Source organism: Mytilus trossulus, chromosome 3 (genome assembly GCF_036588685.1).
Source record: "Mytilus trossulus isolate FHL-02 chromosome 3, PNRI_Mtr1.1.1.hap1, whole genome shotgun sequence".
Lineage (NCBI taxonomy): Eukaryota > Metazoa > Mollusca > Bivalvia > Mytilida > Mytilidae > Mytilus > Mytilus trossulus.
Window position 1 is genome coordinate 77,920,246 of NC_086375.1, and position 13,301 is coordinate 77,933,546.

The following is a 13,301-nucleotide window of genomic DNA, read 5'->3' on the forward strand; positions in this document are numbered from 1 at the left end:
GTAAATTCCATTATCTTCTCATTTATAGAAAAACAAAAGATATAGAGGTATCAATCCATGACACAAAATCTGTACATGCACAGCAAAACACTCACAAAAAAAACCAGATCATTTATTGCAGTTCTCCATCTGAAACATTAGCATGTTGAACTGGGATTATATCCATTCATGCATGTTGTCAGGATCTACAACTATATAAAGGTGTCAGACCACCAATTAAAAATCCCTATCTGCTCAACCAAATTTTGCAATTTTCACAGCTTTCTAAATATTTTACCTCAAGTTTAACTTCAAGGAAACCAGGTATATCCTGAATTGTACATGTATCACCTTTCTACATGCCAATTTTTAACTAATGTTTAAAGTCTTGTAACAAATTTCTGAACTTGAAAAGACAGGTACTACCAAAATAACTCCGGTTTTCTGGAAATCTTAAATTAGTGTACTATGTAGCGCATTAATCCTGAATTTTTAATGCAAACTCATAGGCAAGTGAATTTTGGCTCAAAATGGTCTAAATATATTTCCCTTTCACCAGAAGTTTCATTTCTGCAAATTTGTTGGTTAGTTTAAGTAAACAATGACATCAAAAGCACTATTTTGTGTCAAAGTAGGACTACTTTTACATACGTTCTAAATTGGAGGGAGTAATTGGTGGTCTGACACCTAAAGCTTCATCAAATTGTGTCCATCTCCCAAGGAGGATGTTTGCTTACAAGGCACATTGACAAGTGGACATGTGGTTCCTAGATATAAATCTAAACATTTTGTTAGCTGGAGAGGTAAAAAAAAGAACTGGACAAATAGGTATATTGGGATTTAAATAGTAAAAACAAAACTTTATAATTATTTAATAAATACTTTATTAAGATGTGAATTATTCTATATAAATTATCAACTGTATAATCATAGATCAAATTTTACAAATTCAGTCACAACCAAATGTTAGTTACTGTCATGATAACAATTGTATAAAATAAAAATTTATAGATATGTTGTTTTGTCACAAATAGATATATAAACATACATATATATATATCACCCTTCAATGTTAGAAATATAATGGCTATGTATAATGGCATATGATTTAAACTATCACTATTATGTATTTTGATATGTCTGTAAACAATTAATATCACATGAATTTCATACACTGTAAAATATATAACAAGATGATGGGAACTTGAAAGAATCAATTACAAGTCTGCAATGAACTTTAACTATTCCTTTTGTACAGAAAAACAATGATTTTGTTTCTAGATTATATAAGACTTTAGTAAAAGCCAGTTTCTACTTAACATCAATGTCATTTTTCCAGAATTTTTTAACAAATCAGTTGTAGCAATGCTACACAACTGTTCAGCAAAAAATATGATAGCAAATAACAACTTTTGCAATAATACAAAACAGAATTTTACAAGTAAATATTAAATATATATCGCACTGCAAGATATGGATAAAATCATTTCCTACCTGGATTTCATTATATAAATTAGGCAATTGAATACATATATTTTTAAAACATGATACAGGTTTCTTGGAATGTTTGCTAAAACTTAAAAACATCTTCCTCTTTTAAAGACCAATCATAGCTTTTCAAAAAGCTCAACAATCTTTGAAAGAAATGTTTTGACAAATCTAAATGATTGCATACAGTAAATACTAAACAAAAAATAAAGAACAAAAACAAACAGCAAGTAAACAAAACATAAACATAATACAAATTAACAAATCTTGAGCTAAGGAGACACACTTGTACTTTATGTAAGTCATGAGGTCATGTTTTCATTGTTAGATATAATATGTTGATGGTATCATCATATGTTGAACACTTTGGTAAGTTAAAAACTGTAGTGTGTAAAGAGACCATAGCCTGCCTTTCATGGCATCACAAGCAAATTATAGGCTTGCCTAGTCAGTACAAATTTATCTAGCTTAGCTTAAATATCTCCCTTCCCCACAAAAACAAAAGGGAAAAATACTTGGATCTAGGCTGTTCTGTCAACAAACTCTGATACTGTTGATTCAATCATATACATAATCCAAATCTTCAAAACTAACATTTTAAATCCCTAGTATATATAGAAAAAAACACAGAAAGGAATGCAATGAATACATCTTGATGAGTATATTGTCAACATATTGTTTACATATGTTTTGGGGTGACTGAAATGTGTATACCTGGTAAAGGCAATTATATACAATTTTGTAATTTATTTAACAGTCTAATGACTACTTCAATTTAGAATTTTTTTTCCTGCTTATAAAATAATATATATGTTTAAATAAATGAAATAGGGGGAAAAGTTCAATGGTTCATTTTAAACTTTTTGTATTCAACTTCAAAACCAATAAGATAGTTTGTAAGTTTACTAATATGCATGTTTGTAGCCAAAACAGCACACTGTTTTTTTCTGATACAAGAATTCTACAATTCTACTTCTGTTGCCCATAACACATCTACTCTGGCCATTTTAACTTTTTTAAAGAAAAATAAAAGTTGTAAAGTTTATTCTACACTGAAAAAAATAATCATCACAGCCCATTACAGAAACTTGTCCTGTTGAAAAACCCTGTCATTCTCCGAGACAGTCATTATTTCTCTCTTGATTTGATCCATTCACTTCTTTATTGTCTTTTGACGATTCATATTTGTCAACATTAAACTAATGTATGAGGTCAACAGATCATCCATCTTATAACCCTGAAATAATAATAAAAAAATAATATACCAATAGATATAAGAAGATGTGGTATGAGTGTCAATGAGACAACTTTCCATCCAAGACACAATTTGTAAAAGTAATTAATTATAGGTCAAATTACAGTCTTCAACATGGAGTCTTGGCTCACATCGAACAGCAAGTTATATATATTTATGGTGTTTTTTCTCCATTAAAATTATTTGTCAATTCAAAATGAATAAATACTTCTTACTTTTCTATGTAATATATGCAATATTCCCTGCTTCTGGTAAACTTATCAATGATTTTTCACCCAGCAATTTACTTCCCCTTATCAAATTTCTTGTCAACCTAACAAAGATTTTAATACAGCATCTAACAATTGTTGTAAAGACAATGCCATCCTCCTTTTTCCATAAATGTGACCTAACCACTTAGCTTTAGTTGTTTGTATACAATGTTAACTTCTATGTCATTTGGTGCCTGGCAGGAATGTTGTCTCATTGGTTATCATACCACATTTTTTTTTAATTTGTCACTGGATTCAGTCCTTATTTGAGCAACATAATGAGTACAACATGTGGAGCAGGATCTGCATACCCTTCTTGAGCACCTGAGATCCCCCCCTGGTTTTCGGTAAGGTGTGTGTTGTCAGTCTAGTTTTATATGTTGTGTTTTGTGTACTGTTGCTTCTATTTGTATTTTTCTTTTTTTTGCCATGGAGTAATCAGTTTATTTCTGTTTCTCGATTACTTCCCTTTCTATATAGTGACTTTCCCTACAACTTACCAATGATGTTTCACACAACAATTTACTTCCTCGTACTAAGTTACCAATAGTTGTATGGAAATAAGTATTACCACTACTCCAGTTTGATATCTTTGTAAATGGATGTGTGGCTAGGATATCCTGGAAAAAGGAAAACAGTGTATAGATTATTTTGCAATTAGATTTGATACTATGCTTTGTTTTATTTATTTCATAAGCAGTTGTGTCTACATTTTAATATCCTAGATAATTTTAGTTTTCTTTCTGTTAACCTATAACTTTATTGTCAAGATTTTCAATTTTACCTCTGAGCTAAATATAAAAACAAGAAGAAAAATTTTAAAAAGTAAACACAATTGTAAACACAACGATTTAATGACATAATAAATATTTAGAAATTGCTTATAAATTGTATTATGAGAATCTCAATGGAATTTGGTCGATAAAATGTACCAGTGTTTATAAATACTGTAAACCAACTTATTTTTGCGAGCGATTTAATTTTGCTAATTTCGCGAGCATTTAACAAACGCGTAAATAAATCGCCGCGAATAAGTCCATGAATTCTAATGGGGAATTTACAAAATTTAAGATGAGAAAATGACAAACTTTATTACTGAAAGGAAATTGAAATAAAAACACAAACATCATTATGTAAACAAACAGATTAGACAACATAATTGTTCAGATAAGTCATGCCGCAGGTGTGTACATAATTAATTATTTATCGACTGTCAACATTCCACTTCTCACCCAATCGTTACGGATTACACCTTTTTGATCTTTCACCTTTTGTATTGCTTGAATAATCCAATTAGCGTGTATTGGCTTTATGTTTGACAACTTCAAATTAATTTCAAAGTTTTTGACAGTTTTACCAGCTTTCAATTGCGTACCAACTTGTTCAACAGTTGTGCATACCATGCAGTGAAATTTTGGGCGACCTTTCGGACTTCTGCTTAATTCCACAATTATTTTCTCTGGAGTTATGTTCAGTTCATCGATATATTGTTTTTTCATAGATCTAACAGTACTTTCATTTATTGTTTTATCCAACAATTTAGAAAAATGTTTTGCAGCACTGGTATTCCCATGTTTGCAAGCATATCTTGCTATTTTAGCTCTATGCTCGGATGAATAATTTGAATATTCACCACGTTTTCTTTTTCGGTTAGGAGACTGCAGAACGTCTTTAACTGACGAATTTGCAACGGTGACAGTTTTCGCTGTTTCAGCGTCTTTTTCTACATTCGGATAGGGCAGTAATGAATTCAAAGCATTGTTTAATTCTCCACTTGTAGTTTTTTGTTTGATTAAATATTGCCATAAAGACATCCTTAAGCTGACAATTAAATTATAAGAATAAACAATGTTGGGGTTGTACAGGTGCGTGAATTCAGTTCACGTTCGGTCAAGTTTTAAATAGTGACAATAGACAGATAGAAGTGGGGATTTTTATGGCCATTTTTAAATACACTCTAGGGAGAGTGTTAATCGCGAAAATAAGTAGCCGCAAAATTGAATTGACTTCTGAAAACGCGAAAATAAGTAGCCGCGAAAATAAGTTGGTTTACAGTAAAAGCATTTTGCCATTTTCCTGTAAGTTGTGGTCAAAATTGATTTTTTAAATGCTAAAACTGGTAAAGAATGAAACTGGCTTCAATTTTTTTTGTAATTGCACACAGTATATATAACAAATAACTGGTGAAACAGTCAGAGATAATATATAAATCCCATACCTTTGATTTAGGATCAATTAGATTCATTCCATTTTTGTTAATTGCAATTAATAAAATCTCTGGGTACTGTGGCTCTGTCTGTTGCTAAAAGACAAAAAAAGAAAACATTCTTATTATCGCTATTTTGTGCATTTTTCCTTTGATCTTTTTTTGTGATAATTTTCTTATCATGCTTCTTGCTTGAGATGGAAAAATTATTGCTAGAAACTAAGGAGGCCATGTGGCGTTTCTAACAAAATTGACATTGAAATTGACAACGTCGTCATAGGTAAAATAGCGATAAACAGATTATCATTGGTCATCTCAACGCGATTGCTTTTCTCACTTTCGCTGTACCAGCTCAAGCGAGAAAATCAATCACGTTGAGATAATCAACGATAATCTATAATTATCACATATTGATATTTCATTTTTACTCAACATTAATAAATGTTTTATCTTTTTTCTTCTTCCAATGGTCAACAACTAGATTTAATTGATCAATCTCAAATATCTGATGATAACCAAAATGCAATGACAATTCTGTCAAAAGGAAATTATGTCCTCCTTCTGTAACCAATGAATTTGACACCATTTTGACTTACTGCCAGACTTATCATGAGTAACATGAACAGACACCCAAACCAAAGTAACTTATTAACATTCTAAATCACAAATGTTCAGTTTTGCTCTATCTTTAGTTTTATGAGAAATGTTGTGAGGTTCATTTTCATTGTCTTTTTCAACTGGTCTATTTTCTATGAATTTTCAATTGGTCTGTTAGTATCTTATTTTCATATACCATAACACATTCATGTGCCAAGAAAATGTTCAAATTCAATATACAGTTGTTCAAGAGGTATTTAAAATTAAATGCTATGTATTTCTCTAAAGTTTTTAAATTCAACAATATGTAAGTAGGTACTCAAAGTCTAAAATAAAGAAAATAATACAATGTACAATATCTGAAATTGTCAATTGACATATCTTACCTTAACTTCAAAGAATGCAGAACCAAATGTTGGCCATTTGTAAATCACCTTTAAGAACTCAATCTTGGCGTCTTCAGGAGACATTCCACCATTTTTGTTAAAATGGGTTATTATGCCCTGAAAATTAAATTCAAGAAAGTTTATCACTGAACACTAACAGAACTATTTTGATTACTGGACAAACAAGAGTTGTCTGTCCATAAGGCATGATTTTTCATTTTTTTTCATATGTTTAATTATATTTACTTAAATCTGTTTCAGACATATCTTTCAAAGATTACTAAGGTAAATGGAAGTTATAAAAGAGTAGTGTCTATTGTTTGTCACTGGTAGAGCATAAACACTGCACTTATTTACAGCTAATCATTTCTATCTAATATCAAGTCTTTTCAACTGCTATCATTCATCAGATATCAATTCATGTTTCTTTTCTTTGTCACATATTTTTTTTTTATACAGATTTCAAAGTTCAGATCTACTACTAACCCAAACAACAATCAATCAATCAACGTTGCGACTCATCTAACAATACATGTCATAATACAATTTACCATTTGTTCTGTTTATAAAGGAAAATTATGTCTTACCCGTTTCCAGTCATCTGGTGATTGTTTCTTTACTAAATCACTGGGAACTAACTCTCGTAATAATCGCCTAAAACAAATCACATTTTATGAATAAAATTTTAAGTCAATATCTATATGCATATCAGAAATCTCATCTGAAATTAAAAGAAATATTTAAACGTTGGAGATTCCTTATTCAAAATAATACTGGTATCTTAATAAAAACTAAACTAAAACAGACAATCTAAATATCAGGCAAAGTGAAGATGTATTTATATATGTAAGTTAGAAGTACAGATTTAATACATTATCAATGTCGTCCAACCCAATGAAATATGTGGATTATGGCACATGGCTAGTTTTTCTTAGATACAATTGCACACCAAATTGTATGGCTGAATGCTTATAAGTCTCTGAGACTTATCTTGACCCAGTCTGACACAGAGATAAACACCAATCATACTCTAAAAGTCCATTAACTAAAATTATGTATCTAAAAACCAGCCAATGTTTCACAGAAAAGCTGATGACAAGACATGATATTTGTAATAATTTTTCGCGACTTATGATCTCTTTAAGTTGTAGGATTTTCTTTGAAACAAGGGCATGTTTTTAATGATCTACTACTTACGGTATGTTTGCTAAGCCAGCCTTGTTATCACCAAACTTGACCCTGTATATCAAAGCAGCTAGTATTGATGCCTCCTCTTCACTGCATTTATGATATCCTCTCAAAAGTTTAGGCAACTCCTAGAAGCAATATTATCAAATGTTATTTCCAGAAAATATAGAAAATAAATTAATTCCAACACTGTATGTACATGTATGAATATATGTTATGCAAAACACAAGATTTAATAATTATTATTAATCTTGGCAGCTATGACGAAGCAATTATTGTCCAGTCTGTGAAATTTTGTCGTGGAAGCAAGACAAGCATGTCTAGTCTATAATGATTAAAAATCAATAACTATGCCAAACCTTCATCGAATTTCATAAAACTTAATTACAAGCATATTTTTTTTATCAAATGAGTCAGATTTACATTTTACTATGAAAAGGTCAAATGAAAAAATATTGGAAGGCTTATAAGTATGTTTTTGATATTTAATGTAGTGATTTATTTTACCTGATGATAATGGAAGATGATATCAGCTTGTCTGTCTTTACCAGGAACTGTGTTCGTCCATAACTTCTTCATGAAGAATACTTGATATGTAAAAGACGGTGGCGCTCCTAAATGTGCAAATTATACAAAAATTAAACACTTTAAAATTATGCTTGATGATTTTATCTTTGGTTTTAATAAGAAAGTATGCTAAATTTATTATTTACATCTTTGTTCTATGTTGGATAGTTGTTTCATTAGGTCTCATACCCCATTTTTATATTAATTTATACATTAATAAAACATTTATCGCAATTGTATATATTTGACATGGTTCTAAAAAAAAAGTTATCATAGTTATAAAAACCAACAAATAAACTGAAATCTTGTGGTATTTGGGATTTTCTAATAGTTCTTCAACAATCAAATTGACTACATATGGTATATTATGTCAAAGAAAATCATAGTTTTTTATCAAACAAAATTAAACCTAAAATTTGTAGGATGATTCTTACCATCTCTGGATGGTCTGGCTTTTCTGATCCAATCTGTCAAATGTCTGACAAAGTCAAAGAAGAAATCTCCTTCAGGAACACTTATCACTGGAAAAAAGTAAGTTTTATATTTATTATTATTTTATACATGTTATGATCTGTCTATTACAGTACATTCCGGTTATTTGCATAGCCTATTTGTCAGACGAAATTATGCAATAAAGCGGAGTATGCTTATATCCGAAATGACAAATTACGGAGTCAAATAACATCGATAGTGCAGATCAGCAAAGAAGAAAGATGTATGTCCATAGTCCACTTACAACATAATGAATGCTTATTTATTCTAATAAAAGTTATTTGTCTACTGTCATACATTTTATTTCATTGTGTATTCTTTCAATAAAGTTTATAAACACATTTTGTTTTAGTTTATTTATGTACCTACTTTTCCTTTACCTGAGATACGAAAATAAAATTGTTCTAAAAATAGATTTGTTTCTATGACCCGGATGTACAAATTAAATTGTTACGCTTTGTTTAAAATAAACTGTTTAACAATACTACACAGTTTATAATCATTGTAAACAATAATTGTGCAATGAACTGCCTTTGATATGCAGTATTTACCAATTACACAGTGATGTTACACTGTTACTTTAACACCGATAGTTTCGTTTATAATGCAAAGCAGTTAACAGGTGATGGGGCCATGCACAGGTTATTTGCTGGACACGAGTGTTGAAAGTGAGAAAATATAATAATCAGAAGTTAATTTTCTTTTAGAAAAATATTAAAAAGGAAAGATTGATGTATAAAATTCTTCAACCATATATAAATGCCCTGTAATATTTAACATAAATGTAGATCACCCAAGCTGAATTACAAAATTACACATTGGATAATGATCGATAATTAGCAGGCGTTAATGTTTTAAAAATTCACCCAAAATATAATCTATGAACAATGTTTGAAATCCAATCAATAATTAACACCTTTTTGAGATAGAAGATCATAGAATGGTTGTGTTTTTACAACAATCAGCTGATTGACATTTTTATGACCTCGAGTATTAAAATAGAATATGGGAAACTTTACCTGTGTTCACATCGAGGCCTTTTCTATAATCATATAAACACGAAAGATACTGTTTTAAAACTTTATTTGAATAACACACAAGTAAATGTGAAATAATAATGAAAATTATGATGCATTCAAGAAAAATATACTTACCAAATTGCCGTTTCCGGTCAAAAATCTCGTCAGTTTTAACTGAGCATATCTAGCTGGCGATTATTTTCTATGCAATAAACCGAAATGCCACTTGTTAGGCTATGCATATAACCGGACAATTTAACATTAGGTGAATGGGAAATGGTTTTGTGCAGGAGAAAAGTATGCAATTAACCGAATTATGCTATTAAGCGGTATGCAATTAAGTGGAATCGACTGTATCTTCAATCTATATTTTTTTAATTTTTAAAGTACATACATTGAAATCAATTGTATACATAGAGTGTTGTTATTATATGTGCATTGTATCTATTGTTTTAAAATATTTCCATTTTATGTGTTCATATATATTAACTAGATCTGCCATTTTCAAACATTTTTTCATATGTTTTAAAAAGATTGTTTTTAGTTTCTGATGTAACTATTGACTTTTAGCAGTTTTGTTTATATTCAAAAAATGTCGCGTCATATTCTTAACTTCACATTTCAATACTTTTGAGACCCTGCTAATTATAATATGGCAGCTTCTATTTTTTGTTTATATATACAATAAGATTTCTGACTAAAATCAATCATTACAAACCTTTATCAGCAATTTTGACAAATAAACTGAATCCTTCAGATGAAGTTAACATTAACTTTGTAGCTATATTGTGACAGAAATCTTTGGCTCTGGTGCTAGATTCTACTTCAAATGCCTACAAGATGAAAAGTACTTCATTAAATTTTAGATTTTATCAAGACTGTTTAACATTGCAGATTCCACTTTTAAACAGCTATTCTCAAGCTTATCTTAATATCATTAACAAACCTAAAAGGCAAGCAAAAAGATTTTAGCCATAAAAGAATAATTTTATTGATCTTAAACCAAAATACATTACAAGATATAGTAAATTACCTCATCTGTGTCATCAGGGAAGTAAACTTTATGTAAGATCTGAGTGGTCTTATGTTGTATGGCTTCAACTTCTACCTGATGTGGTGGGTATTTTCTTGTACCATTCCTGTAATAAAAATAAACATGTTTTACTATGAGAAACACCAATAATCATTTGCACTAACAAATACAATGGATGCACAATGCCATTAGTTACTAGAGATTTTCTAAAGATCTTAAATGCAGATACTTAGTGGAGATGGATGAACAAACAAATAACTGATTGACATAATAATTACAAACGTCCACACATCAATAACAGGGGTATACATGTCAACTTTTCAACTCCTATGATAAAATCATTTCATACTTATTTCCATTTATATGAAAAATATCCACTATATGTTATATAATAATTTGGCCTTCTTTTACTTTAGGGGTCCCAACTCATAAAGAGCTATACTAAACCCCATACCTAAACATAACACTTGCCCTATCTCTAAAACCCAACCCTTACCTAAAAATAACACTAGCCCTATCCCTAAAACCGAACCCTTACCTAAAACATCCCCTTACCTAGAAATAACCATGAATGAACCTTAACTCAAAAGTATAGGGACCATTAAAGTAAAAGAAGGCCAATGATTCACATGTATAACTTTGTACATATTATATTTTCTTTGCTATTTTGATAAGATCATAGAATTTTATTTTTCACATAAAACATATTCTATGAGACTCACCTTAGTGTCTTCTGAACTCTATGAACACAATCTTGAGCTATTTGATTTTTACTCTTTGATCTGAGGAAGCTATATAATTCTTTAACAAGATTTGTACTGGGTACAAAGCATCCTGTGGCCAGCCACATTAACTCCCAGCCTCTCCTATCACTGATCCTGTTAATAAAACATGCATTTCAATCATTCAGGGTAAATAATGTTAAGTTCAATAAACAAATTATGATGCTTTCAATCAATATGGAAATAATTGTTTTTGTTGGCAACAGTTTCAGTGGTTTTGGGATTCAGGACATATAAACACTGATTTTCGTTCTCAATTTTACATCATATTTGTGTATAAAACAGTTGACCATAAAATATACAAAAAGTGCATCTATGAATAATACCTCTTCCTCTGTGAATAAAAATAAAAAACATTTCTTTGCCAAGTGAAATATGAAATTTTATTCTGTAGGAAATTTCATCATTATTTTAAATCTAATGTTAATAATCAAGACAATACACTTACTCATTTCTATTTTCAGTCAACTGTTTCATCAACTGGCAGTAAATTTCATCTCTCAAAATCTCCTATTTCAGAAAGAAAAAAACAAAATTTAATGATATGTTTATTCATGAAGCAAACAAGAATTGTATTCATACCCGATCTTACAGTCTAGTATATCACAAAATTTCAATTAATTAGTTTCTGGATTTAAATGTTGTCTGAATAAGACATAATTATCATTTGTACAGAGCCATGACTTTGTATATCTGAATAATATATCATAGACTAGTATTTATTAATTTACAGTGAAGTAGTAAATTTGAATGTGGAACCATAAAAATATAAAACTATCTTCCATACTACATCATTATAGTTGTATAATTGGAAATCTAAGTGTAATATTAGAGGTTATGTATCATAGACGTACATTTATAATGAGCTTTCTATTAAAACTTGAATATATATATATATAATTATGTCTCCATGATTGATGATGAACTGTACATAAAAGCATATTTTGTTCTGCGATCTAGCTTTGTGTATACATCTTATCACTAGGAGATCAAAATAACAGGACATTACAATTGGTCCCATAAAATTTTGACAGGAAACAAAAGGGGAGAGGGGGTGTCTCTTCCTTTTCAAGGTATACAAAGATTGCAGCTTGTATGAGGCTCTAGTTTGGATTGACAAGATATATCATTGGGGTGCAATTTTATAAAGGATATATAATACTGGGTAGAAATTTACATGTAAAAGTGTTTGTAAAAACTGTGTACTGATCTATTTATGGAAATTAAATGATTGATCCCATGTGGTTACTTTAAATTTAAAATGTCACATACACAATGTTTGGTTTTACAATAGCTAAGAAATATATGAATGGGTTAAGATTTTCCTATGAAATATATATCAATGAGGGCTTTTTCGCAAAAATCAATATATAAATAGGGGTGGTTTTTAAAACCAATTTGGATATGTGCACTCAAATTCCAAATTCATCTGTCAAAACCCCCTGTTGCAGGAAATGTCTGAAACCACAATCAAACTGTGAATATTGTACCACAACATCAAAACGTGTTACAGTAACCAAAATAGGGCTAAGGTCTATGCTAGCTTTGCTATGTGAAAGTATTTTAATTCTGTTTAGTAACTCACAGAACTGTGGCCCATAGTTCCCTAAAGTGCAACATGTATAATTATGTATATAAAATAAATAAGTTTAAATATGAAATAAAAAGTTAAAAATCCCTTTCAATAAGTTTTAAAACATTGGTAGCCTGTAACTATATTAAACACAGGTTAATAAAAATCAGATTGAAAGAGTCACCAATGAGAAAAATTGTTCAATTAACATGAAACTGTACACAACCTCCTCGATGGTTAGAATTGTCGGAATAAAACATCATGAAAGTCTGAATCAGCATGGAACTATTTAGAACAATCATACAACAAAGAGGTCTTATATTTATCTGTAAAAGCATCTTAATTTAACCTACACTTCTTAATGGTGGTTCATATATCTGGTCTGTATGTTCATTGGCTACACGTCCACGTTTGGATGGATGATCTCCCATGTATTTCAAAATAGGTACAAATGTTAAGAAAATTAATAAAACTCATTTTTTAGA

General features: G+C 29.9%; 1 protein-coding gene across 11 annotated transcripts in view; it reads right to left on the minus strand.

The window, feature by feature from the left end:
• Window positions 1–846: 846 nt before the first annotated feature.
• The window catches only part of LOC134712498 (myosin-VIIa-like), a 62,715-nt gene continuing 50,260 nt past the window's right edge, over window positions 847–13,301 (minus strand). For 8 of the 11 annotated variants that reach the window (XM_063574109.1, XM_063574113.1, XM_063574108.1 and 5 more), the window contains 14 exons: window positions 13,170–13,261; window positions 12,829–12,849; window positions 11,692–11,753; window positions 11,184–11,339; window positions 10,462–10,567; window positions 10,147–10,261; window positions 8,352–8,438; window positions 7,858–7,964; window positions 7,360–7,478; window positions 6,750–6,816; window positions 6,163–6,279; window positions 5,192–5,275; window positions 3,474–3,593; window positions 847–2,704 (listed from right to left, as the gene is read on the minus strand). In XM_063574109.1, coding sequence (XP_063430179.1) covers window positions 2,621–2,704; window positions 3,474–3,593; window positions 5,192–5,275; window positions 6,163–6,279; window positions 6,750–6,816; window positions 7,360–7,478; window positions 7,858–7,964; window positions 8,352–8,438; window positions 10,147–10,261; window positions 10,462–10,567; window positions 11,184–11,339; window positions 11,692–11,753; window positions 12,829–12,849; window positions 13,170–13,261 — 1,337 coding nt within the window. In that variant the 3' untranslated portion in view covers window positions 847–2,620. The remainder of the gene's footprint in view (window positions 2,705–3,473; window positions 3,594–5,191; window positions 5,276–6,162; window positions 6,280–6,749; window positions 6,817–7,359; window positions 7,479–7,857; window positions 7,965–8,351; window positions 8,439–10,146; window positions 10,262–10,461; window positions 10,568–11,183; window positions 11,340–11,691; window positions 11,754–12,828; window positions 12,850–13,169; window positions 13,262–13,301) is intronic. The other 3 variants (XM_063574114.1, XM_063574112.1, XM_063574106.1) reach the window with 1 other exon arrangement.